This window comes from Alligator mississippiensis, chromosome 4, assembly GCF_030867095.1.
Source record: "Alligator mississippiensis isolate rAllMis1 chromosome 4, rAllMis1, whole genome shotgun sequence".
Taxonomy (NCBI): Eukaryota; Metazoa; Chordata; order Crocodylia; family Alligatoridae; genus Alligator; species Alligator mississippiensis.
In genome coordinates, this window is record NC_081827.1 from 185,531,112 (window position 1) to 185,558,984 (window position 27,873).

General features: G+C 40.8%; 1 protein-coding gene and 1 long non-coding RNA gene across 12 annotated transcripts in view; one reads left to right on the plus strand and one right to left on the minus strand.

Moving 5' to 3' along the window:
• Positions 1-240: 240 nt before the first annotated feature.
• Positions 241-27,873, minus strand: part of IQCA1 (IQ motif containing with AAA domain 1) — a 192,448-nt gene continuing 164,815 nt past the window's right edge. For all 5 annotated transcript variants that reach the window (XM_014594399.3, XM_059727177.1, XM_019492023.2 and 2 more), the window contains 5 exons: positions 26,980-27,179; positions 17,668-17,754; positions 11,443-11,620; positions 7,555-7,793; positions 241-834 (listed from right to left, as the gene is read on the minus strand). In XM_014594399.3, the coding sequence (XP_014449885.1) occupies positions 700-834; positions 7,555-7,793; positions 11,443-11,620; positions 17,668-17,754; positions 26,980-27,179 (839 nt within the window). In that variant the 3' untranslated portion in view covers positions 241-699. The remainder of the gene's footprint in view (positions 835-7,554; positions 7,794-11,442; positions 11,621-17,667; positions 17,755-26,979; positions 27,180-27,873) is intronic.
• The window catches only part of LOC106738522 (uncharacterized), a 137,720-nt gene continuing 136,059 nt past the window's right edge, over positions 26,213-27,873 (plus strand). For 6 of the 7 annotated variants that reach the window (XR_009462057.1, XR_009462058.1, XR_009462060.1 and 3 more), the window contains exon 1: positions 26,214-26,296. This is a non-coding gene — a long non-coding RNA (uncharacterized LOC106738522). Of the gene's footprint in view, positions 26,297-27,873 lie in introns of all 7 variants that reach the window. The other variant, XR_009462059.1, reaches the window with a different exon arrangement.

Consider the following 27,873-nt stretch of genomic DNA (forward strand, 5'->3'; position numbering starts at 1 on the left):
CTATGCCTAAAGAATGGTGCTTGTGCCCAAAAGCTTGCAAAGAACTTTTTTTCTAATGACTCAGTTTGTCTAATAAAAGATATCACATCTACCCAAAGAACTTTGCCTGCCTATGTCCTTAGATCAACGCGGCTACAACCAAAAACTCTGTAACTAATGTTGCTCAGTCTGAGAGTAGGCTGCATTAAGAGCCTTGTAATAGCCCCGGTCAGACAAAGATTAGAGACGGAGCTCTTACACTTTTAACTGGTTTATTGGGAATTATAATATATTAGACACACAAGTATGTAAAAGGGTTAGTTTTAGAAAGTATACAGTTTAAAATAATTGAGGAACTTTAATGTGACATCAATTTTTAAACAGAATTCCTCATTGAAATAAATGAGGAGTTTTGACTAAATATTGATGGACTGATACAGTTTTAAGTAATTAAAAAAACAAAAACCCTAACCTGTTAAAATCAGTGATGCTTGAGAAATTCAGTGGTCATTAACTCTTTATCCTGAGAGTTAAAAGTCACACTGGTGTGTTATTTCATACTGTAACTTTTTCTCTAGGATACATTTAGAAATAAATTCTTCGGTGAAGTCACACACACACTTGGGATTTGGTTTCACCTCTTTTCTCTTTTTAACCTCCTCCTTAGAAACATGGATTGGTGATTGTCGATGTGTTCTTTGAGGAGTCTCATCTAGGAAATCACTTCTTTTTTCCTTTCTTTTCTCCTTTCTTTTTTCTTTTATCCTTTCCTTTTCCTTTTGCCTTTCCTGGTTCCTCACCTTCCATTAGTGCTTTGGCTCGTGCTTTTCCCAAGGGTGTCTTGGCATACCAAGCCTGGATAACAAAAAAATAAAGCATGGGACCATATAAGGTGTTTTTTCCTGTACAATGAATGGAGTATTTCTTGCAGAATCTTAAAATCCTGCTTGGCTTGTGGAGAAGCAGAAATGAAATCCTTAGATCTCCTAAGAACACTGTTATAACAAGTGCAGCAACTGTCTGCTTGAAGGGTCCCTCATTAACATGAATACATAGCTGTGCCATTTGTGTTGCTATAGTTATAGGAATGTTAGAACTTCTATGATCAACCCTATTTCCAGGGGCATATAGTGCTTGTCAAAACTCCCTCTGGTCTGAAACTTGGCATTATAAGGAGTATAATTTTTGGTTGTTCTACAGATCTGTTCATTTGCTTTTCATTTCACTGGGAGAGTAAAACAATCATTAAAAAGCTGTTTATTGGTTTCAGATGCTTGTTCATAGTCCTGTGACTTGTAAATGGCTTTGTTTTAGTTGCTTTGCAAATCTGCCAGGCTCTCAGGCTGTAATGTTAGCAAGGCCTCACTAGGCTCTGTTAAAATAATTTAAATGGTTGAGTTGGGGATGTTCTAAAATTGGTGATGTGGATTAAATGGCCTTTTCCCAAACGGTACTCACAATATTGAAGGCTGGACTAGGGACCAAAATGTTACTACATATTGTTGTCCATAATAAGGTGCTTTTATTTTTGCAAAGACTGGCCATTCCCATCTTTCACATTACACCAGGAATGAATTTGCCTCTCTCCCCTTCAATCTGAAAGAGCTGGATTTTCATGTCTCCGTTTGTTTTTCACTTTAGAACCTCCACCAAAGCACTCCTCTCTTTTGTCTTGCACTCTGGTCTTTTTTCGAATTACATCTGCACCTTCTTCATTCCTGTTCTTTCCTTATCAATTGCACACCAACTGCACACTTGTCCACAAGGCTCTCTTCCCATCTGTTGTTAACTCAAGTACTGCCTGTAAGCATAGAGTAACTTCCTGCAAGTTGTGCTTGATATGGCTGCTAAAAGAAGCTTGCCTTGTCTCACTTCTCAGTATGGGACAGGAACAAGCAGTAGGGAAAACTATCAAGACCCTCTGGCTGGGAGAAGTAAGGCCAGTGAATTTGAGGAATTGCTGCTCTTAGCTACTTTCTTTTTCCCAGCCACAGAGCATATTACTCATCTCCCAGGGAACTCACTGCTCCCAAAGGTGTTCATCTGATCAGAACCTGTAGGGCCTTATGGATTAAAATGCCTTAAAAAGGTAAAGGAAATATAGCAGGTGCAAAATGTCCAAGCAGATGCTCAACAGGTATGACTGACTCTGGCCTAGAATCCCTGGTATACAGCAAATATCATCGTCCAAACATGCTTATCTGATTCCATCTCCTTAAACTTCATCTTGTACTAATTCAGGACTTATCCAAACCTAAGTGATCTGAATAATTAGATTCTGCCATATCTTGTGGGCATGCAATGCACATACACTGTACTTGAATACCTTTGAGAGACTGAAAGCTACATCGCAAAAACCTTGAGCTCTTGAAGCCTGCAGAATTTCTGAAAAGTAATGAAACAACGTGGCAGGTTCCACAGCCCCCTCTATGCATTGGCAACAAAGGCCTTGCTTTATATGATTTGCAATATCTGGTTCACTTTTTACTACCTTTTGTGTATTTCCAATTAATTTAAATTAATTTTCATTAAATTAATTAAACTATTTTAAACTGTGTGTAGCATGATACCTTCTCCAGAGATTCCTTGAACAGGTGGAAATGCTTTATGAAATTACTGACAGCATAGTCTTAGCCAGAATAAAAAAAGATTAGGTATTCTTATGAACAACAATATCCACAGTTAGGGTAACAGTCTATCAGGGATTGAAACGCTCCAGTTTTGGGACATAAGATAATAAATAACTGCCTGGAGCTAGGAAAAACTATGTATGAGGTATGCTATTTCAGAGCTATTTCAGTAAGGGCTTTCTTGTACCCTTTTCTGACAGATTTTGAAATGACCACTGTCAGGGGCAGGATGCTGGACTGGTTGGATATAGCTACCCATATGTCTCTGTTTAAATATTTGTGGGTGCATCTACATGTCCAATTAGTGTGGCCGAATGAACTCTGGTGCAGTGTGCCAGAGTTTATTGCTCCTGGGTTCACATGTGCACCCAGGACCACAGCATGTTGAGCTGTTGGGGTGGTGCCAGAGGTGACCCAAGCAGGGTGTGGGGCCCAGGGCAAATCAGCCCATGCGGGGCCCTGCCCCCACTCTGATCCCACGGGCCCTGGATCTGAAGAAGCTGCCACCGCCATTGGTAGCAGCGGCAGTGGCAGCCATGGGGGAGGGGTGACTCTGACCAGCTCCACACCGCTGCTGCTCCGCCAGGCTCCACAGGGCCCCCCAAAGCGTGGGGCCCGGAGTGGTTGCCCTGATTTGCCCCCACTTAGGGATGGCCCTGGGCGGTGCAGCCCTGGCTGGCAGAGGGTGAGCCTAAGAGTCTGGGGCTGCTCCACCCTGCTCAAAGTGCTGCAGAGGGGTTGGCTGGGGCATGACGGCACCACAGTGCGGGGCTAGATGGCAGGCAGCCCCTGCACTGTAGCACACTTTGTCCCAGCCAGCCCCAGTCACTATCTATGTGTGCGTTGCAGTGCACTAAATAACTCCACCCTAGGACAGTACTTGTGTCGGGCAGTTCTATTCTATGGTGGCATTAGTTTACTCCTGCCCAATAGTGCTGCACGTGTAGATGGTGACACTTTACAGTGGAGCTAATAAGTCAACTCCACAGTAAAGTGCACATGTAGATGTCCCCTGTGTTTACATATTTAAAGCAGACATTTTGAGAAAATTCATTTTAAGAAATCATATTATGATAACGTTTGCATTCTTTATATTTGTTTTGGGAACAGTGGCAGAATAATAAAGGTCAAATGAGATGAGTATTCAGAGTGAATTGAAATAAAAGATTTTTCACAGTACTAATCCTCATTATGAATACTGCTTTAAGTTTTAGCCATTTCACTTCAAAAAGGACAAAGCAGAGCAACAAAGAAGGTCCAGCAGAGAGCAATGAAAATGATTAGGAGCTTAGGGGAAATGGACCTCATATGCAAAGAGATTAAAAGACGTGACTTAATTAACATTGAAGGCTTTCTTGACAATTCTTTCCACTAACCCATAATACCAGGATTGTGGCTAAAGTATGTGACATTTAATGGAAACAAATTTTAAAACTGGTAAAAAGATATATATTTTAAGGAAGTAATTAAAGCAAATAAATAATTGCCACAGGATGTTGAAGAAACTATATTTTAGTGAGCTTCAAAATTGAGTTTTATCATTGTACTTTCTGTTGTACAAAGCATGTATACTTACACTAATAGAATTAACATTTGCCATTTTACCCATTCAATTAAAAGTCACAACAAAGACCAGGCCTCACACTTGAAAGCACAAGTGGATTACTACTTGAAGTTAAGAATTATGATTTTTTTTCTATGCTATAACACTCAGCTATTGTTATCTGAGGTGAGATGCTTAACTGGATGGCAAGTGTGATCAAAAAGAATGATTTGCCAAATTACACAAATGTTGGCCATGTTCAGTGTGGCAGAGCACCTTTTGGGGTGCTCGCCACTTGAAGGTTCTCACAGGCTCTGAGGGGAAGCTGCTTTGGAGCAGCAGCTGGGGAAACCTTCCCCTTTAAAGGTACCATTTAAAGGGGAAGATGTGTGGCAGGGCACTGTGGGTGCCTGCCACTAAGACCAGAACCAAGCAGCCAGCAGGTGCTTGATTGAGGCAGCCATTTTAGATCTGTGACTGCCTATATAAATAGCTTAATTCCCTGCTGGCTGGGAAGGCAGCAACATTGCCTGGCTATGAGGCTCCATAACATCCTGGAGGTAAGGGAGGAACTGTGGGGGATGGTTGGGAGGCTCCTGGTCCTGGGCATGACCTAAAACAGCACCCTGCCGGGAGTGGTGCAGGAGCCCCCAGGAAATGCCAGGCCAGTTACCACCCTGGTGAAAGGCGGGTCGGGGTGCCTTAACCCCCAGGTCCCACCCTCGGGTGGGTCAAATGACACCAGAGGTAGTTGGGGGCCAGGCACGGCTGAGACCACCTGAGTCCTGTGGTGTGCAAGACACCGAGAGACCCTGAGGAGGGAGAGTGGAGGCCAGGCACGGCTAAGGCCACCTGAGCCCTGTGGGGTGTGAGACCCTGAGGAGGGAGAGTGGGGGCCAGGCACAGCTGAGGCCACCTGAGCCCACCGGGGAGCAAAGCCCCGTGGCCCCAAGTGAGGGGGCGGTGTAGAGCCCCACTGAGGGAGGCGGAAATGAGGACCCCAGTGAGGGGGTAGCCCTGAGTGAGGGGGGCGGTGTGGAGCCCCGAGTGAGGGGGAGTAGAACATAGCACACTGACAGGTTGCTCCAGGCAGGGAGTGAGAGACCCCTGTGAGACCCTGGAGCACCAGTCATGGTGATGGATAAGAATGCCCTGGTGAGGGGTAGCTCCAGTGAGGGGGCAGAGATAAGGACCCCAGTGCGGGGGGAGAAGAACCAGAGGGCAGAGCACCCAGTGTGTCTACATGTAGTGAGTTGCCCCCAGAAGGGGCCAGAGTAAGCTTAGGCCCGGTTGGGGAATTGGCTGGCCACTACCCTGGTGAGGGTCGCAGGAGAGGCCCAAAAGACGGTACGTTTGCCAACCAAGGGATGGACTAGCTAAGCCTATGGCCTAAGGGGCTTGCTCCAAGAGGGAGCAAGGCAGAATAAGTTGTCAACGGATGAAAGAGACCCTGTGAGAGAGGGTGGAGTGTGTGAGGTTTGAGTGAGAGGTGGGCAGTATGAGTGTGCGTGAAACTGAGGCCTGACGGCGTGGCCTAAGCTTGCTCCGGCCATAGACTGGGAGCATATTGTCATCTGGATGCCATCTGCGAGGCATGGGCTGCAGTGTAGGGGAGGTTCGGAGCCGCAGATAGCTCCCCTAGCATCAGGGCAGTAAATGGGCAGCCTCCTGCCGAATTAAGATTGATTAATTAATAACAAGGTATGGCAGGTGAGTCAGGTGGGGCGTGTGCCCAAAGGCAAGTGGGGCAACTAGCACTGTGGTTAATCAGGGCGTCCCACTTCACCACATTCAGAAAACCAAATGTTTCTGAATAGAGATGGGAATACATTCATTAGGAGGTAGGGGAGTACATTCACCAGGATGATTTTAACACTAAGAGATGAAGGTCTAGACAGATTCCAAATCTCATCTGAGCTATCTGTTAGGTGATGAGTGACTCATTTTTGTGTGTTCAGGTTGCTAGAAATTATGTGCTTTTTGTTGTGAGAGGAATAAAAAAGAACCATATTAGGGTTCTAAATTAATATTTAAAACAAACATAGATGAACCAAATCCCCTTCAGACTATCGAGAGAGTTTTTTTTTCCTGCAGCACCAGGTAAGCTCTATGCCAGGTACAGACATTACACTTTTACAGGTATAAGTGATTGGAAACCAATCTATACCCATAACAGAACAGAAGTTCGGCACACAAAACCAGTCTATACCCATTACAGAAGTTCAGCACACATAGATTGGTTTAACAGTGGTGGAACCCAGTCTAAGATTTGGACCCCTCACTAAAGGGTGAATGTGTTTTCTGTTCACTAGTTATCTAAACTATGCAGCTTACAGAAAACTACATACCTTAGATCAGTTCTGCCATGGGCTTTTTGAAAGTTTGTACCTAGCCCTAGTGCTCTGCTGAGGGCTGTAGTAGAAGTACTTTATCTTGCCAAGTGCTTGATGACTGGAATCTGAACCAGCTAGTTTAAAACTGGCTTTGATATTTCTACTGCAGTCACTGTTGTAAGTTCAGTATGGGCACGTGTTTTGGTAAACTATAGCTGCCAAGAAAGCAGAAAGTAACTCAGTGGGTGCATCTACACATGTAGTTTATGTGCAGAAATAAACTCTGGTGAATTTTGCACTGGAGTCAGCTGATCTTTGGCACAGTGTCTGCACGTATACCCAGAACTGCAGCACTTTGAGCCGAGGTGGAGCAGCCCCAGGCTCTGGGTGCCCTGGCTAGCTGGAGCACGAGGGTACTAAAGTGTGGGGCTAGGTGGCAGGCAGCCTTCACACTTTAGCACTCTCATGCCCCAGCCAGCCCTGTCGCTGTCTACATATGCGTTTTGGTGGAGTAAATTACGCTGCCATAGGATAATAGTGTCCCTGATGGTACTATTTTATAGCGGAGTTAATTAATTTACTGGGCTCTAATACCAGTGCATGTGTAGACTGTGACACTTTACTGTAGAGCTAATTAGTCAACTCCACAGTAAAGCACATGTGTAGATGCACTGAGTGAAAGAAGACTTAATCTCTGTGTAACTATATAATCTTGGTCTACAGAAAGAGAATTCTGTTGCAGAATGTTGCAAGTGATCCATGTGTATTTGATGTGTATGAAGGGGGAGTCTGTGTACCCTACAAATTCATTTACTTAGTGAAATTTTCTGGTGCAGAAATATTTTTTCTTCCCCAGTAGACTAAGTAGGAAAAACAAACCATTTTTCAGAGAACGTTCTTGCTCTCCTTCCCCCACCCTCCTCCGAAAATAGTAGAATGTTATCATTAATAAATAGCAAGAGTTTTGGAAGACACAAAGCTGAATTCTCTCTATTATCAAGCAAAAACCTCAAATGTGCTTGGGTGACAACATGGAAAGAGACATTGTTAATATGGATCTTAATTTCACCTTGAACATATCTTCTTCCTCTTTGTATACTGGGTCCTGCCTGGCCAGGGCACCCATGAGCTCAACAGCTGTTAGTGGTTTTCTGTTCAACTGCCTGATGCGTCGTTCGCTGAGGATAGTTTGCGCTGCATAGATAATGTGTCCCTGGGTGAAACCATCAGACATTTTTGCCAGGCAACTAATGGTTGGTGATTTGGACAGAGAGCCTCCATTCTGCAGAATGATGTGTTTCCATAAGGCTTCATCGCCAACAGGAGAGGAAAGAGAAACCCAAAAACATGCATTTAAGAACAAGAGAACCAGTATAGATGCCTTGACTAATCACATTGGCTAAGGACAGAAATTACACAAAAGTATAAGTGATCAAAAACTGGTTTAAATCTGTAACACAACAGAAGTTCAGTGCACATAAATTGCTCTCAAAATGGCCAAAACTGGGTTAAGATAAACCTGGATAAATCAGGCTTAGTTTATTGAACCTCTTTCCTATCTCCCCTCCAGATTCATGTTAACTCTGTCCCCCAGCATCCCAGGATGTTTGCAGGCTCCCTCACTTGCAGGGTGGGTGGGCTATCCTTAGCCTAAACTACCTACTCCGACTGAGCAAGGAGGTACGCTTTAGTGCTCCCTGGCTTCTAGCCTGGGCTACTGCAGGCACGTGGCTGCATTTCCGGAATCAAAAGTGAATGTCTGTTCTCTTGCTTATCAGTTAAATCTGCATAGCTTAGATTAACCTGCAATGATTGAACTGATTCAGCCTTGGTTTTTTGACTATCTATACTTAGCTTTTGAGCTTCAAGTTGTGGGAGAGAGAAGAAAACCATGAACTATCAGAATCGGCAAAATCTGATCTGATTTGTGAGTGTAGGCACACTGTACACATGGAACAATATAGCTTATAATGTGTTATAACATGGATACATGCAATAGTTTGATTGTTTTTTCAGAGGTGCTGAGTAGTGACGTCAGTTTAGTTGTAAGACTTGCTACTTTGATTAGATGTCTAAGGCTGTTGTTAGTAGCATAACTGCGGGGTGGGGGAGATGCAGAAATAGCTAGCACTGTGGTGGAAGCCAGTGTTGAGGTGGAAGCCAGTGCTACCTTGAGTCATGGATGCCCCTGGCATGGACCTGTCCTGCTACACATCTGGCCCTGATTCTCAAAGACTGGCACATTTAAAAAGATGTAAGTTTTTGAGAACAGAACCTATCTTTATATATTCTAAAGTGCATTTATCTCGCATCTGTCTTCTAACTTGTGCCCACTTTTGTTGTTTGGAAAGTACTTAGTACTTTATGGATGCAACAGAAGATAAGACTGGCAAGAATTACTTATTTGTAGCTTCATCCTTTGTAAATGAATGCAAACATCTCAAAGACATGCTGATTAAAATCTTTATCATACGTCCCATGCATTTCTTATATATCTCTAAAATCTTTTCTAATATTTTCCCTCATCTGAAAAATTATGAGATTTGAAATTATTCCTTAATACGATAGTGTAGTTTATGTCATCTGAGTAATTGGGGTTTGAAGACACAGTACATGATGACATGCAAAGGAGAAAGTTACAATTAGAGGACTGTTGCTGCATCTAGTAATAGCCTTCATGTAACAGAGATAATCTGCTTTCCCTGTTCTTCTATTGTTATGTATATGTTATGGACTTGTACTCATAATCATTGACAGCTTTGTATCACATTTTTCATTCTGGCAAACAGTGATCTCCAACTTGATTTATAACTAAGCTCAATAACTATTGGCTAAATCACTGATTCATAATAGAGAAATTGATGCATAAAGCAGTTGAACATTTATTTTGTATGTCAGGGTTGTGTAGTGCAGGGGCCCTCCTTTGAGGTGACGATTTCAGATGGAGTGAAATCTTTGTTTGCTAATATTGAAGATTTAATAAACTGTGGTAGGAACTCTCCTTTTGATTTCCAAATTCATGATGAATAAAACCCATAAAATAGTGGGTCAGTCCTGCTGGTTTAGATGTGCGTGGGGTTTTGTTTTTTCTTCCTTTTCAATTTCCAAGCCATGCCCTCACTCTCCTAACTTAAGGGAAGCTTCTATTATTAATTTGTTAGGTGTCCAGAATATTGCAACACATTATAGTTCTATGTAGAGTCCATGTCCCCTTTCTCCTACAAAAACTATAGTGTAGGATGGAATTACAAAACACTCTCTTCTTGATACAGATAAAATCTGTATTTGCCTGTATGTTCCCTGGAAAGGCAGCATCAAACTGTTTTGACTATTTTCTTCAATGCTGGACTTCACAGGACCATAGAACAATTTAGTAATAAGATAAACATAAACTGTAATGCTGCCTATTTTATTTAGGGCACAATCATTGTGTAAATGCGTGCCTTGATATAGTTGTAATTGCAGCACAGCTTGGAATGAGGAGGTTTATCTTAATTCTGTTTTCCATTGGGACTAGAGATGAAAGTGATGAAATAGCATAAAGAAAGACTGTTGTAGCAGTTGTAATCAACTCAGAGGTTCATGCTTATTTCTCTGGGCTGAGGGTCTTGATCCAGTATCTTGGTGTGTAGTTTTGTTTTGTTTTGTTTTTCCCAATTCCAGTCCAACACAGCAAATCTTTCCAGGCAAAGGGAATTTACTGACAAATTAAGTTGTTCCTGTTTTTTGAACTTCAACTCAGTCATCCATATTAGTTTAGTGGCTTCTGTGGCTATGAAAATCACTGGGCTCTTATGAACCATTGGAAAGTGATTTCCAAAGCTGAAAAACTCACCACTTGGAGTGCCTTGTCACCCTAATTCTCTCTCTTTTAAATGAGGAATCCATTACAATGAGTGATGTCTCAACTGCTGACTTCCATTTAATGGTATCAAAGGGGGAAAAGGTCTCTTTCATGGGTGGTGATGAGGGGATTACTGTCAGTTTGCTTTAGTGCTAGTCACATCTTTGAGATGGCTTTTATAAAAGTCTGCTTGCCACATATGACTCTGGTTTGGATTTTGAACTCTGTCCACAAAACTATTGATAGCCACAGTGCAGAAATGTGCATATCTATATTAATAACTAGAACCTGTTAAGCTTTCAAGAAACCAGAACTCCAGGCAAATCATTGTTAAAACTTATATTCTATTTCACTCCTGCAGGAAGGAGGTTGGCCAGACGGCAGAAATGCATTAACTGAATACAGAGTGTAAATGTTATTTGTAAATATTTTCCGGCATCTGTCAAGTTTGCCTTGGAAGCTTAGACTTTCTAAGCCAATTTTTTCTCATGCATCTCTGCTGACTTCAGTGGCAGAATTTAGCCTTCTATTTAAAAAAAATGCTAGACAATCAAAATAACTAACAATGTGAATTAATGGTAGTTATGAAGCACCTGTCAATCATAGCAAAGATGTCAGATTTGACAGGCTGGATATATACAATCTTGAGGTTTTGTAATTTTTTGGTGATCTGTAAACACAAAAAAGATTTTGATAGTGATGAAACACAACCTTCTAAAAATGTATTTTTTTTTTATAATGGAAAAACCAGGTAGAAATAACAGCAATTCAGACTTCACTTCCTGCTAAAAAAAACCTGTTAGAAATAAAAATGAACACCCAGATGAGTTCTCTTCATTCATACAGATAAAAATAATAGTCCAGGTTCAAAATTCAAGGTAACTTAAACATAAATACATAAAATGAAGGATGGTCACAGCAGAACAAAGATTTTTTTTTCTCCTTTATTTTTTGTGACACGATTTTTAAGTGATCTGCCACTGTGTTAACTGAAATCTTGGGTGCCAAGCTGCACAGAGTGTGTTAATTGAATTGAACACAGCGTGTTGTGATGATAAAGGATTTGGATAGCGGTCAGTAGTAAAATGCTATATAGTGACTTAATATACTTGCCAAATCTTGAAGCATAGTCTGGCCTGGGAATCAGTATGATTTTTTTATACACTTTGCAGAAGGGTCTGAGGTCAGCATCAAAGGGTCGGGTGGTGGTCCCCACAATCAGCACTCTGTCCTCTGCTTTCAAACTTTTTAGAATTTTGGGGAGATTCTTCTTCAAACGCTTAGGTTCCATCTTCGACAACATGCATATAAATATAGGGAACAATGAAATGTTAGCACCGATACTTTAGTTAAACAGATGAAGTAACTCTGGTTGATGAAAACAACTAAAGGACTCAGTATGCTTTGCGCCTTTGCTTTTCAGAGGTGCATTTACATTTACATTTAATGTAAACAGAGTAGATGCTCAGCAAAAATTGAACTTACTGGGCCTTTGTCTCCTGGACTTTTCAAGGTGAAGCACCACTTGATTTGTATTATGGATCTATGGTTTTGATTGTTAGTATTACCCTGTTCTAGCTGCTTGCACTGACTTATGGGAAAGCAGGAAGGTAGGAAGCCTGTTCAAAGCAAAAAGTCCCCTCTTTGGCCTGTGGATGAATATCACATGGAGCTGTGTGGACTTGGCAAGCTGCAACAGCAAGAAAACTTGTTAGGATTTATCATCTTGTTTGTGCTGCTTGCATAGGTTGGAGATACAGCTTTACAAACGGGTAACTGTGTTTTCCATGACGGAAATATGCATATCCTTAAACTCTGCCCCGATTTTACCTTAGTGAGACTCAGAATTTATAACCTGAAATACCTGGCTGCATAAAGTCAGTGCTTGCTTATCTCAAGTTGTTTGCAATCAGATTTTTATTATGAACATTCTTACACCAATTTGCAGGGAAAGCAGAATGTTCTGCAGAACTTCTTATTGTTTAGGAATTTATTGTGATGTTCATCCAAATAGTGCTAAAACACTAAAATCAAGTTGCTGGGGTGTTACTGTATCGTTACAAGTCATTTACAAGAAGATATATGTAGATAAAGTCACAAAATAACTGTGAAGCAAAAGGTGGGGCCAAATTTCCAAGAATCTACGTGAGCCTGAGAGGCAGAGTCTCATTTTCAAAAGTCATTTGGGTGGGCAGTCTGGATTTTGCCCTCAATGTCCACAATTTGGGCAACAAAATGCTTAAAAATGAGGTACCTGGCTGTAGCAGGGTGATTCAAGGAAGAGAGGGTTACATCCCTAGGTTTCTAATACAGTCAGTGGGGAGAATCGAGCATATTTGAAGGAGGGGATGTTTAAAGGTAGCCAATTCAGAAATGCTAAGTATTGGGATGTGTCTGAACTCTTGCCCCTTTTAGAGCTTAAGTGCCTGTGTCTGGGCTACACATTAGGTCAGGGGTGCTAGAGAATGGCATGTGAAGGCAATGTGCTTGGACATGTGCCTTAGGGTGGATGGTAGGGAAGGGGCTGGGGCTGTGCTGTCACAACAAGGATCAAGCTCCTTGAGGTTCCCCTGCCATCTGCCCCCTGGTATGCTAGCATCTTACAAGTTAAGGTTGCAGGTGTTTTCAGTACTTTGCCAAAAAATGTTGCTGACCCCCCTGTGTTAGGGCATATTCCCATCCACTTGGGACCCAGTGTGGGGTCTTCTGAAGGTGGGTGCCTATCTGGGCAGGATTTATGTATTAGCAGCACCTGTCTTTTGTATAAAAACCTAGTAGTTACAGTGTTTGCCAAGGAAGTGTGTGGAATCTAGATTATGGATCCCCTCAGCCTGGGAAAGGATTCAAATCCACATACTCCTTATAAACATCAGTCAATGGAATAGTCTGGGTGAAGGGACTCTTCATTCCTGCTCTTGAAGTATGGCCACTGGGCAGCCACGAATGCAAAAGTCATGGGACCAGAAGGAGAGGAAGTAGAAGAAGATCTGGTTCTCTTAGTGTTTAGGGCACTTGGCTAGTCCTTTCAGGACTTCTTTCTACAACTTAGGAATGTAAGTGTCAAATAAGTCCTGTTCAAGGATCTACTTTACCACTCTGGATCCAACCAGGCAGGCATTTAAGTGCCAAAATCTTCTAGGCTCTTAAAAATTGGAATCTGGGTTGCTTTTCACATTTTACTGCATATCAAGCAGCAACATTTTACTGTATACCAACCATGGAATGGTCTCTTCAATATAAAGTATCTCAGTTTCAGTATTATATAGTTTATGCCTTGTGAATCTACATCACACCCTTGTCAGACAATAAGTTATTTGCAGCTGCTTGTAATAGTAGTTATAATGCCTACCTAAGATGAGAAAGTGGGAAGTCAGGGAAACTTGCCAAAACCAAGGGCTGGAGGATTCCCAACTTTTCTAGCTTATTTTGTAAAAAAAAAAAAAAAAAAAAATAGATGTACTCTAAGGCTGTGCAAAACTTTGGTCCCTGATTCGATTCAGTGGAGATTTGGCCTGATTTGGTGGCCGAATCTCCAAATCTGAATTGAATTGGGAGACCCTTTAATCTCTCCAAATCTATTTGGACATAGACACAGCCTTAAATGTTTTTTCTACATACCTTTAGGTACCAGGCAACTTGTGAATGCTGAGATGCTAGGGCAGATGGAGCGTCCCACAGCAGCATGGTGGGGGGTCCCCAGTGTGCTCAGCAGCAGACTTGGAAGTAGACCAGAAGCACTTCTGGTCTTCCTCCAGGTCCACTGGGGAGCGTGTTGGGGGGGTCCTCCCAGCTCAGCGACTGGTGCTTCCTGGGTCTGGGGGGGCAGCACCCGGGGTCCCCCCACAGCCAATTGCCGAGCTGGGGAGGTTGGGGGGGGTCCAGTGCATTCCCCAGTGGACCTGGAAGTGGACTTTCAGGTTTGCCAAGCATGCAGGGGGGCCCCGCACAGCCCTGGGGGGTGCTCCATCTGCCCCAGCATTGCAGCATTCACGAGCTGTGCCTGGTACCTCAAGGTATGTAGAAAAAACATTTAAAGTTGTGTCTGTGTCCAAATCGCTGATTCTCTGAATCAGTGTTGAATCTTCAGATTTGGATTCAGCCAAATCGAATCGGGGACAGTGATCCGAATCACTGAATTGAATCACTGTCCTGGATTTGGGCCAAATCCGAATTGAATACGGCCCACTTTGCACACCCTTAATGTACTCTCCCTCTCTTCCTAGGTTGTTTTTCAAAGATATGTTGAGCATCTGTTTCTTAAATTGCTGACTGATTATTAAGCATTAATAAGCACTGACATGTTGGTGGACAACACAGCTTGGAGGACTGAGAATAAGGCCTTTGAACCCCAAGCTTCCAAGTTCTTAGCTTTGCTACTGACATGTTAGGTGCCCTTTAGTAAGTAATTTTATTTCACTGGTCTATCCATATAAGACTGTCACTGAAAGAACTTCAGAAAAGAAGCCTGACTTAGTAAATTTGTTCTGTTAATGAGGATTGGTCCTAGGTGCATTAAAATGGGCTTGTGCTTAGGTAAAGATATAGAGTGTCTATCACTAATACATAGGGACCTACCAAATTTACAATTTCACAGATTCCACAAAATCAGCAGCAGTCCTTAGCATGCTGTGGCAGCTAGGTGGGAGGAGAAGGCGGGGGGGGGTTCCTGCTCAAAGGGCTGCGAGCAAGATGGCTGCCATCCCCCAACACCTCACCACTGACTGGCTGTGAGGGCTACCTGTCATGTGGTGCTGCCCATCTCCACCAATTGGTGATGAGGGGCAGGGCAACATGATAGGCAACCCCTGCAGCCACTCAGTGGTGAGGGGCAGGGCCAATGGGCTCCCTTAGCTAATCAGAGACATGGGAGTCCCACTGCACTCCACCTGCAAAATGGCTGCCCGGGGTCGCCTTCTACCTGTGAAATCGAGGGGCAGCCCCTGTGAATTAGGTAGGTCCCTACTCATACAGCCATATGGGTTGATGCTTGATTACTTTTTAGAGGTGTTGGAATGTTAATGTTAAAGTGTTTTGAAGATAAAAGCTTCTACATCAGTGAATTATTATTATTATTGCATTCAGTGGGTTTGGAAATTAACACCTCACTGAAATAAGTGGTAGAGGTTAAAGATACCACTTGGTTCACAGGCAAGCAGTACATCCCCTGCCCTGGGAAGCGTGTTTGTAATAGGAAATGTCAAACAATTAAATTCTCACCTGCTATTTCCCCTGGGACCCATGCTAAGTCCTAATTTGTCAATTACATCTTGAGCAATCAATTTTGTGACAGATGATATTTTATATATTTTCACTGACACAGAGTTGATTACAGTAAGTGCTTATTCTGTAGAAATCTTATTCTTGAAATTTAAACAACTCTACCTGTGCCAAAAACAGTCTAAATTTTCTCTTCCTGTTAGAAGAAGTTGGGTGTATTGTGAAGGTGACCCTTTTTTGTTCCAAAAGACAGTTGGTAACTATTTCTTGTCAAATATCCTTGGCAACTGGGTTACCATAATGAATGTGTACTTTATTGTCTGGCTGTCAGCTATGGGGAAGATAGTAAAGAGCTGGTCTGGCCAAAGGGACAACGAAGGCCAGTTATATAAAGGGCCTTTAAAAAATTTAAGGTAATTTATTAATGAAACCTAAGCCACAATGGCAAAATTGTTTCTGGTTGCAAGACTGGCTTTCACAGTTCATATCCGTTCGGGGGGAGAATTTAGCTTACATTCTCCAACAACTTTACTGCTTCTCCATTTTTCTTGACTCCATTTTCCTTATGCTGTCACTTCTTTTGGGCCTTTCTTGTTGAGTCCTGCACTGGATAACTGTTAGTGTTAAAAGGAAGAATAGGTGCCTTTATCTGGTTTATATTATTGTATGTAGCTCATAGTTTCATAGTAGCTAGGGTCAGGAGGGACCTGAACAGATCATCTAGCCTGACCCCCTGCCATAGGCAGGAATGAATGCTGGGTTCACAAGACCCCAGACAGGCGATCATCCAACCTCCTCTTGAATTTGCCCAAGGTAGGGGCGAGGACCACTTCCCTGGGAAGTTGATTCCAGATTTTGGCCACCCTAACTGTAAAATATTGCCTTCTGATCTCCAACCTAAACCTATTCTCCATCAGCTTATTACCATTGTTCCTTGTCACCCCAAGCTCATGCTATGTATATAGGAAAATGAGCTCGGCTGATGAGCCTGTCCACTGCCTCCAAAGGGACTGGTGATTTTCTGCTAAATATTAATGGATCTGGACACAATTATGCAAGTGCCTCTAGTGCAGCATTTCTTTTTGAAGTTGTATATCAGCCAGAAGCTTTCCTTTGATCACAAACATAACTGAAAAGTGGACAATGACGAACACTCGAGGCAGTATTTGACCTACAATCTTATTTTCAATAGTAGCTACTATCAAGATTTGAGACTAAGGAAATTACTTGCTTTCAGTATAGTATGTCAACCACCAGAGGGCATCAATTGCTACATACATAGATCATGCAATAAGCAGTCTAAACAGTTTTCATATGATAGGCTAATCTGACACAATTAGTATTTCAACAGTTTCCTAATATTATTACTTTTATGTTTAGGTAAAAATAGAGCCATTTTAACTTTAAAGACAGACTTTCTAGCTGACATGGGACTGCCAGGATCAAATATATTTGGAGACCTGCCGCAAACTATGTGAATTTAATCTGAATATCCCATCTAACAGATTTTTTGCTATTGTATAAATTGCTCAGGAACGAGTATTGTTCTTATCTACAAACCTTTGACATTTCTTTGTGGTGGGAAGTTGCTAATGATGGGAAGGAAAGGAAGTAATTGAACAGTACTCCCAGGTGGCAAAGAAATTTGTAAACTTAACTGTTTAACACGTGTTCTTTGTTTTTACAGTGGGAATTTGTCCTTGCTATGTTATTGTTGACCATAATTAGGTCCAGTTTCTAAAATTAATAAAGCTGAACCACTTGAGTTTATTTTAATTCCTAATTTCTTGCTTCATATTTTTAAATTCTCCCAGATTTTTTTCCCTTCTTTCATTCAGCGTTATTTCTGTTGCACTTCCATCAGCACTGATGAGCAGTGGCTGGATTACTTTTAGATAAGGCTGGTATAGGTGTGCAGAGAGTTGCGACTTTTAAAGCCTGTGAGAGGTCACAAGAATGTCTTTAAAAAAGTTAGAGAGACAAGCTATTATAAAGTGAGCATTGGCAGGTCTGGTAATACTGGTACATGTTAAGCTAGGAAATGCACCTGTTCTTTTTTGTCAGTTCTAATATAGTATGTGAAATTATTATAGGCACTGGAATCAAACAGGAGTATTTCACCTCTTTTTCAGCCTTCGGCACTTTTTTGTAAAACGTTTTTTCTGTGTTTCCAATCCACACGACTGAAGGCTGCAGTTGCTTAGCCACCTGAAAGAAAATGGTAGAGGAAATATGTGAAGTTGATTAAAATGCTTAATATGTCAAATCTGGGTGTCTCAAACTATGCTCTAAAATTCATGTTTAGGCTGTTACATAAATGTAGTTTGACTATTTTTTCTTCCCAGAAGTGCTGAGCACTTGCAATTACCATTGCTTTACTGACAAGTTAGGCCACTTCTATTTAGGAGCCTACTGTTATGAACTTCACCCATGTTCAAAAAATTTTGGCAAACATGTTTACTGCACATCTCCCAGCTCCAATTTGATCTTGAATTAACAGGTAACGTGGTTTTATTTTGGCAACAGAAGGTCTGTGTTCCAGAGTTACATAATAAGTTTAAGCAAAATAGGCTTATATAAAATGACCATGTGCACAAGGCATTGCAGATTTAGGAGCTTAACATAAGAAATAAAACACAATATATGAAGTTTTTGTGAAGACTTTTTTTATTAAAGTCTTTACTAGCTCAAAATGTGGATGCACTATACTACTGGTTCACAGCAGGATGGCAGCAACACTACAGATTTTTACACATCTGCACGCTGTCTATTGCTATAGTAACACCATTGGTTTAGAAATTTTGCTGCCAAATATTAATCACATTTTGGTTGCATGTGATCATCATAGCTATGCTAGTTTGTCCAGTGACAAAAGAACTGGTTGTTCAAGTAAATTGTACCACACACCAATTAAATATAGTTACATTTTTTCCATTCTGCATTTTCCAGCTGAAGCTCTTCCTACTGAAAAGGAGCATATAAATATTATAGGTTATATGCATCATAATGTTTGATTAACAACCATTCTAGGATTTACAGTCAGTGAAAGAAGAATTACATGAAATAAACATTCTTTTCAAAGTACTTTAGCCTGGTTAGATCATTAAGAACAGTAGGGAAAATGTGATAGGTTAAAGTGCATTTTGTAACTCAAGTTAGTCTTCAACGGTATTGATAAATAAAGAGGGACTAATGCTATTTTGTTAAACAATACTTCTGTTGAGATTATCTAACAATTGTGAAATATGACAAGTGGTATCCCTGAATTCATTACTAATTAAAGGAACAGGACGCTTCTTCACTCACTTTGGAAAGTGTAAAATAAGTGCTATTATTGAAGAAGATTCATGATGAAAATATTGGAAAACTAAGTTGCAAAATTTCTCACAGGCAGATATCCTTGTGTCTATGTATCCATATATAAAGGAAAAGAGAGGAAAAGTCATCAAATTGCATAAGGAATAAATAACTTGGATGAAAGGCTAAAAGAAAGAAAATTGCACAAGAAGAATATTTAAGACGAAATGACCTTAAATAAACTAGCTGATATTTTCATAGGCATATCCGGCAACTTAAACACTGTCGGGATATATTTGTATGGTACTCTTGAAAACATAGTCTCTATTCTATTGTAATAGCATAGCCAATTTAGAGATGCTGGGCTCTTCTATTGAGCCATCTTCATACCAAATATTTGATTCCTGCATTGCTAAATAATACTAGTTAGGTAGATTGTTAGCTCTATGAAAGGACAGTCTGAGGCAGACAAGTCATGGAGGGAGGAAAAAAAAAAATCCTAGGTCTAGCCAAGCTTGCAGAAGAAAATTTAGGCTGATATTTAAGTAGTCTTATTGTATGTTACCTACAAAGCTAAATCTCCTTAAAGGGATAAGTTTGGGCAATATCAAGCTTGTATACAATCTATTCAGAGAAATGTGGGAATCCTATGTGATTGTTTGAATATAGCATAAAATCCATAGCAAACTGAACAACTAACCAGCCTGCAGTCATGAATTACTTTACATCAGTTGCAGAGAGAGTTTGTGCTTCTACTTGTAAGAGAACACAGGGACTGTACTGTCCATACTTCCCTGGAAAGGCAGCCACGGAAGATATGGGGCAGTGGGATTTAACAGAGGGACTGTGCTAGCCTGAGGTCAAGTGTCTCCTCCTTGTCTCCCATTTGAGGCTGGGGTTAATTGCTACAATTTAAATTTCTATTTATGGTCATATGCTTGGTGGAGCTGTAAGTATGCACTGAATGGAGAGCAATTTCCTGCTGGTATTTTTAGTTTACATGGTAAGCTGGTCTGTCTTAAGTCTGGTTATAAGTCCAGTCTTTCCAATCGTTATACAAAAATATATGCTCTGTACCTCTTATTAGAAGGTACAGAGCATATGAAACATGTCTAATAGTACTCTGAAGGTTAAAATATGGGGGATAATGATGGCAGTTGCTTAACTGAGAGATGGCGATGGGGCCAGCAGCTGTGGACACTGCTTTTGCCGGGGTGGGGAGATAAGGGCACAGAAATAGCTGCAATCACAGTGTTGGTTGATCATGATACTGTGATTGGCACCATGGCAGCCAGAGCTGCCCCATACATGGAGCTGTTCTACCATGCTTCGGAAGGATGGGGATTTACCCAAAGTGTTTGGCAAATAGTGAAACACCCATTACCATGAGTGGGCAAAATTAGGCCAATGCTGGACTCTTCTGGAAATCCCACCATAAGTGTGGTATGTTTTATATTTACATGTCCACATAATTCACATACAAAACCCCATTTTACTTGAGACATTCTCTGGTATCACATAATTTCCTCGGTTATCCTACTATGGCCTTTCTTGAGGCAAAGAATGCTGGATGCAACTTCCCCTGGTTCCCCCTTGGTTTTGTCCCTTCACTGAAGATGTTGGAGAGATGAGGAGCATTTCTCTCTTCCGCTCACAATTTCAGTGGATTGCTTCTACAGTACCATCAAACTTCAAAAACAGAATGAATGAGACCCATACCTGTTGCAGCACATTGTATTGCTAGCTAGGCAATAGTGCCACCTTTTATTTTCAATAACATTTAACACTATTCTTTCTTTTGGCATCCCCATTACTTTCACTTCTCATCTATTTCTCTGCTGTCAAAATTAACTGGAAAAAACAGAGTAGAAAGTGGGTTCACTCACTGACTCTTGAGTGAAGCAGATACTTTAATGATTTCTGCTTGCCAAATCACAGCATTGATTTTTATGAACAGACCAATGTATGTGGAGTTTGCTGGTTTCATGTTATACACTGGTGATTTTGATTCAACACACTGCTTTTGTGCTGATTTTTTAAAAAGAAATAAGACACCCATAATCCACTGGTATCTAATTTAAATTGTTGGCAGATATGAAGCAGACTGTATATCCCCATGAAACTGCTTCATTTGAATTATCCATGGGTAGTTTGAATCCATGGCTAATTAAATGCACTTTAAGTAATTAATCTGTAATTGAAATTTTATTAGCATTGCTGCATTCAACAATTTGTTGGAGTCACCAGCAGATGGCTCCTTAACCCTTCTAATACTGCATTAATGTAGCAACAGCATTTGCTAAAAACAGATGCCTATTGTTGTTTTAGCTACTAATCTGATACAGGTTTGAGAACAAATGTTCTTTCCTGTAACTCTTGCTCCCTGAATCCACTCACATTAATAAAAGGTGCATAAATTCAGCATGTACTTAAATCTTCATTTTTTTCATGACAAGCCTTTGTGTAAGTGCCTTACCTGGGTTATCTTGCACTTCTGTATTAAACAGAATATAAAGCAACAATTCTGGTGCTTTTGTTGTGTCTGAATTTCTTACAAATTACATGCACTGTGATTCTACTCAGGGGTTCTCTTGTATTTAAAAAATACTGTCACAACATGTTGGAAGGGGGTGGACATATGTTATCTTAAAGCTATTTCAGCTAAGCTTTAGATTTGATGCTCCCTAGCTTCAAGTAGTATGATAACTGTAAAAACGTACACTAACATTTTCAAACTTGCATCTTAGTGTATAGTCCCCCAAATAAATAGCCTGATTTTCATAGTTGGGCAAATGGCAGTTTCCCCAAGCTTGAAGATTTCAGCTTTAATTAAATATATAGGTTCTGCAGAAGGTGATGGATCACTGAAAATCAGATCAGTCTATCCACTGATCGTTATAATTTATACAGCTGCCCCTATGTGAGATGATGAGCCTACATAAAGCAATACTGGATTAAAACTGATGAAAATTGGAAATGAATATTTGATCAGAAAAACATGAGTCTGGATAGGGCAACTATTTAATTTTTATGCTGATAATTCAGGAAGCCTAAAACAGAGTTCCTTTACCAGGCATTTTTAAAAACAAATAATATTGTGACTTACTATAGAGTGTAATGATTAAAATTCTTGAAAAGGATGAGTTATATTATGCTTTAACTTTGGGGGAAAAACACAAGATAAAGTTGACCTCTTTAAAAAAAAAAAAATATTTACTCAAATACAAGATGAGGTTTTTTTCTTACATTCACATACAAGGAAACCTCATTAAATACACTGTCTATCATTAAACTGCTTCCAAAAGCAGCATGTGCTCAGTAATGGAACCCAACTATGAAGCTGATTAAATGCAACCAACACTAAGCATGATTTTAAAACACAAGGCCCATATTGCATAAACATACTGATAGAAGCGTGCGTGTCCGTGTCCCTGTCCCTTAAAAAAACAGCAGTTGCTCCCCAAGGAAGGAATGAGGACTGGGCCTAGAGGTACTGCAATACTAGGCTGACACTCAGAGAGGCTGAAGCAAGCTCCAACACCCCCTGCAGGTGGCAAAAATGCTAATTAAAAAAAATAAAATAAAATTTGTTTCCAAGGGGCAAGCAGTTCTGAATTAAGTTCCAAATTTTGACTGAGAAGAGCTCAATTGTTCCAGTCTGTGTGGTCCTAACACAAGCAAATAGCCTACTACCCAGACTCATCAGTCTGGGGCTTCCGATACTCCCAAATCCATGTATCCTAAGTGCAAGCCCTGAGGCCAGAGGCCTTGCCAAAAATGTTGAAAGGAATCTGTTTTTTTTGGGGGGGGGGGGGGTTTGGCTTGGGTGTGTATTCCCTTCACAGGGAACTGACACCAGGCCTGGAGGTACTGCAATACTAGGTTAACACTAGGAGGGCCAAAGGCAGCCCTGACACCATCCCCTTGGTGCCAAAAGTACTTGATCTTAGCCAAAAGGCCCAGATTTATTTATTTTTAAAAAAAAATTTCATGTTCCAAGTCAAATCAGCTAAATCAATTCCAAATCTGAGAGTCATTCAAGAACCACATGTGGCCCTACTACCAGCAGACATCCTCCATCCTCTCCTGGGGCATCAGATGCTTCCAAATCCTTTGGCAGGCATCCTATGTGCAGACCCAAGCCCGGAAGCTTGGGGTTCGGATGCCCCTGAGTTTGAGTTGCCCTTGGCCATATGGAAAGCTAGGGAGGAGTCTCCTATTTCCATAAAGTTGGCATATAGCTGAGATCCTTCCACCAGAAGCTGGTCAGTAAGAAGCTAACTATGAGGCTCTAATAGGGAATTCTGTCTACAAGCAGACAAAGGTGCAACCCTCTACTATACAGTACCATTTTAATTGCATTATCTCAGTCAGGGTAAGGGTATTTCCCCTGCCACCATCATGGTCATAGTATTTCCCCAGATCATGGTGTCTCCCCTGCCAGGTAAGTTTACTGAAGTATAGATTAATACAGCCCATCTTAACACAATATATGGCAGTGCCCATTGCATTCAGCCCCACTCAGCACTCTCTTTCAAGTCATGGTGAGCCACTGTGTTGAACACATTTTGATTTCTTCTTTACTCCCATAGATGAGCTATGACTCTGTTTCCCATTTCCAATGATTTCTGTTCCTTCAACAGCCTTAAATGTTGGGAAAACATCACCAAATGGGGCCCCAAGCAGTTCACTCAGAATCTCTGTTGCCCCCTCTCTCAACCTGTTGCATATGATTAGTGTGGTCCTACCTTCCATGAGGTGGAGCTGGACCGGGTTGTCCTGCACCTCATCTCCATATATGTTTTTGGAGGATTCCTTGACAAAGAACACCCATTTCCAGTCATGAATGGTGGCTAATTAACACATGTATCCTTTGTGGGGTGGTATTTGGCGTACACACACATAGTGAGCAGTGCTAAGCTGTGGGGTCACCATGATTTGAAATACAAACTCCTAACAGTGAAGCTAACAGTGAAGCTGTTTGAAATACAGTGCAGTAAATTTCAACTCTGTATATCTGATTGTGTGATATACTTTGAGTTGCTACACATAACTCCCATGTTGGTATTTCCTCCTTGGTATCACTTTCCCCACCCCTTTAGCCTGGCTAGGATTGTGTTAGTTGCCCTTTTCCATCCATATGCTATTTGCATTCTTGCCTATTGCTGCTGACCCTCCTGTCAAGGTTGTTAGGTGCAGTGTGACTATATTTGTGACTTAACCTGGTTGCTGCCCTATAATATTGATGCAGTGCCAATTTTTGTCATTTTTCCTGCCTCACAACTTTTGCTTATAAATTGCTTGCTTTTTTCGCTTCTGTTACAGACTCATGCCTTTTTTTCTTGCTCTTTTCTGGGCTTGCTGTTATCATTTCTATGATGCCCTCTTTACTTTGTCAGGCAGACCAGGCTCTTATTTCTCCCTTGCAAAACTGTGTATATAAGATGCAACTTTGTTGAAGTTATACTCATGCGCATTAATGGGAGTAACTGAGGGCCAATCCCTCAACTAGTAAAAGTTGGCAGGGCTGCCTTGTCTTTAGTCTGGCTCAGTGCATGGAAAATATTCCACTGTATTCTGGTTTATACTTCAAGGATCAGATTTTTTTCAGGGCTACTCAGACACAGTCAAATATCAGATGAAGGACCTTCTTTTTTGCTTGAAACACTGCTACCGCTTCACTATATGACTATTCTCTGCCATTTAAAGAGTACACAGGTGCTTAGTCTTTGACATTCACAGTGTCTTTTAGTACTCTTGCTATTGAATATTTAATTTCTCATGCATTTTTGTGGAGAGGCAGAGTGGAATCTCTGTTTTCCTACAAAGGTAATTTAAGTCAATTCTTCTGTATGACATTCAAAAGTGACTGCTTTGAATAACATCAGTCTCTCTCTTTGACAGAGCTGGTATGCATCTTGTAATAGACCCCACCCAGAAATAATGATCTGAAAAGTATTTGCATTTTTGCATCTGACACAAATTTAGAATCTAATTTTTTCCAGTGTTATTTCTTTCTTTAGGGTGTCTCCCATGAAATGACTGCCATCTGCTACCAGCAGTTATGGATAGAAAGTATCCCAGTGGTTATTTTTGTGATCTAGAGATTAGCAGAGTTGTACAAACTCCTTTGTTTGTAGAAGTGATTGGTAATTTATGCGTGCTAGGTTACTGCACCTTCATCATAGAGCACCATACATTCAGAGAAAGTAAATCTCATGGTTTAATAGTGATTACATGGATTGCATAATAACATGAAAAATAATTACTGTTATGTTTCCTGTTATTTACTTACATGTTCAAATGCCTAATTTTGTTTGACTAACTATATAAGGATTTTTTATAAATGCTTCTTATGCCACCCTCACTAGGGAAAAAAGTGCTGGTGTGTGCAAAATTTATCACTGAAACTATCTGTTACTGAGACCTGTGAATCTTTCAGTAATCAGCTACACGGACAAGGATCAATTTAATGAGGCGCACTGTGTCAGGCAGCAAGACAGAACTGTGAGTGTGTGTGTGTGTGTGTGTGTGTGTGTATGTATGTATGTATGTATGTATGTATGTATATATATATATACCATGTGTACTGCTGTTTTCTAGCTTTTCTCATGTCAAATGTTTATACCGTACATGTAACTACTATATCCTTGCAACAATTCAGATATAGTAGGATCTTTAATCAGCACTGTGAAGAAACTTTTGATGGAAAAAAATAAGTTCCCTGCTTATTGATTAGGAATTCATTAGGTGGGGCTTGTTTCTCCTACATACAGTCTTGTTGTGAAGACTTAGAAGAGAGGTACAAGTTGAAGAGCAAGACATAGTTAGTGGTCTGAGCTCAGACTACTTAAGGATGAAGCAGGATGGTGATTTTCTCAGTGAATGAGAAAGGAAGTATCTTAGAAAGCTTGGAGTGACAGGAAATTAGGAACTCTATTTTAGCCATATGGACCTGGTGGTGACTACTAGTTATCCCCAAGGGGATGTCAAAAAATCAAGACAATATTTTAGTTTAGACAGAGGAAGACAGGTCTGGAGTATGGAGGTAGATCTGTGAGTCATCAGTACAGAGATGGTAGTCAAATTTGCATTTGTGAGATTACACAGAATGGAGTGGAGAGGAGGATCAAGAACAGAGCCTGGTGGGAGCTTCACAGAAAGGTGAAGAGTGTAGGGGAAAAGGACCCTCTGAAAGACATGCTGAAGAAGCAGGAGGAGAGGAGAGGAGAAGCAGGAAAATATGAAGTCACAGAAGCCAAAGGGAGGACAAGATTCAGAATGTAAAAATGTGGTCAAGGGTTGAAAGCAGCTGACAGGCCAAGGCTAATGAGGGTGGATATTGGTTCTGAGAGCTAAGCAAAAAGAACTCGCTCATTTGGCAGAAGCATTTGCAGCGGAGCATAAGGGGTGGAAGCCAGACTGCAGAGAAACTGATGACTGGCTGTAAACGGTACGTTGCTTGGGAAAAGGGGTAGTGATTAGAGAGAGAGAGAGAGAAATAGGGGCAAAGGAGTTTAATTGATCTATATTGATGTAGTAGTCCAATGTGTGGTTACAAAGCAGTTGGTCCAATAAAGAAATCCTTTTCTTTTGAGTTTTTGTTAATGTAATTCTAAGGTAAGACATTCTCTCTCAAAAGGATAGATTTTTAGATAATCAGACAGCTTTTGCAGTGACTGTCCTGTGCAACAAATATATATAATCAATAGCAACCAGCATTATTTGACTAAATATTGTTTGTCAAACATTCCCGATTAATGTAAACATGAACATGAAACAGTCTCTTATTTTACATAATGCTTTTCATATTCAAGGTAATGCAAGGATTGTTCAAATAGTGCTGCAGACAAATGTTACATGAAGTGATTTCCCACAGGGCAGTAAATCCTCCACAGTGGTGAACACAATGGCTGTTCACAAATTGTTTTAAAGAAGTTTGAAAGCAATAAAGGAATCTCAAATATGTGCTGACACTTGTTTGACCTTGGCCAGTTCCACCACTGTATTGAGCCGAGTACCTGAAGAAAATTAAAATTTATTTAAAAGAGAGTAAGCTCTGATCTGACAGGAATCTTAGAAAAAGACATTACAAAGAAACCCACAGTAGGACAGGGCTGTTAAGAAGTATAGTACCTTAAATACCATGTTGAGCAGCATTTGCAGGCCACTCTTGCCTGGGTATTTTCCTGCAATGTTAGAGGCAGACAAGTTGAAGAGGTTGGCTCCTGTTTCTGTGCAGAGAGCATGGACTAGCATTTTCTTTCCTACTCCTGCAGGACCAGCTAGCAGGAGAGCTTTCACCAGTGGAGACTTCTCATGTAGTGCTTGAGAGCCTATAAAAAGTCATAAGGGGCTATTATTGGTTTCATTTATGTCTGCTATAAATATAATGGTGTATGATTCTTTAGTTTTTCTTCATGATAAATATTTCATAATGTGAACTCTGTCTCATTAACAAAGTACAAGTGGTGTAGAACACACTTTTGTATAAACCAGAACTATAGCCATATGGTAAGTTAGCTACATCCCTCTTGTTCCTGAAGAAAACAGCAATTAATAATGAACTCATTTGAATTTTAACTCTCAGAAAAACTCAATTTTAGCTATACACACAGGTCAAGGGCTAGTGCTTCACTCTGCTAAGTTGTGGGGTATGGGCAGTAGGGAAACTTCAAACTTAACAGGTTAAAGAGCACTGAAATGAAAGTGAGCCAATACAGTTAAATGCAAAAGACAAGCCCAGCTAGCATTATGTACAGTACACATCTGCTTCCAATTACACTTAAACTGTTAACCCACTCTCTGTCAGCTGTCACACAGATGGATGGTTGTAGATATACCTGTGATCTAATTTAAAAAAGACAAGCATTCCACCTCAGAGCTGTTCCCCACTTTCTTTAATTGGACAAGGGCAGGAAATCCATGTCACATGTTAAAAAAGCAGAATCCTTCAAACCCACCAAAATGACACTCTCCAGTCCTCCTTATGCTTTACGAAAACAAACTAATTGGAATATTTTCCTGACA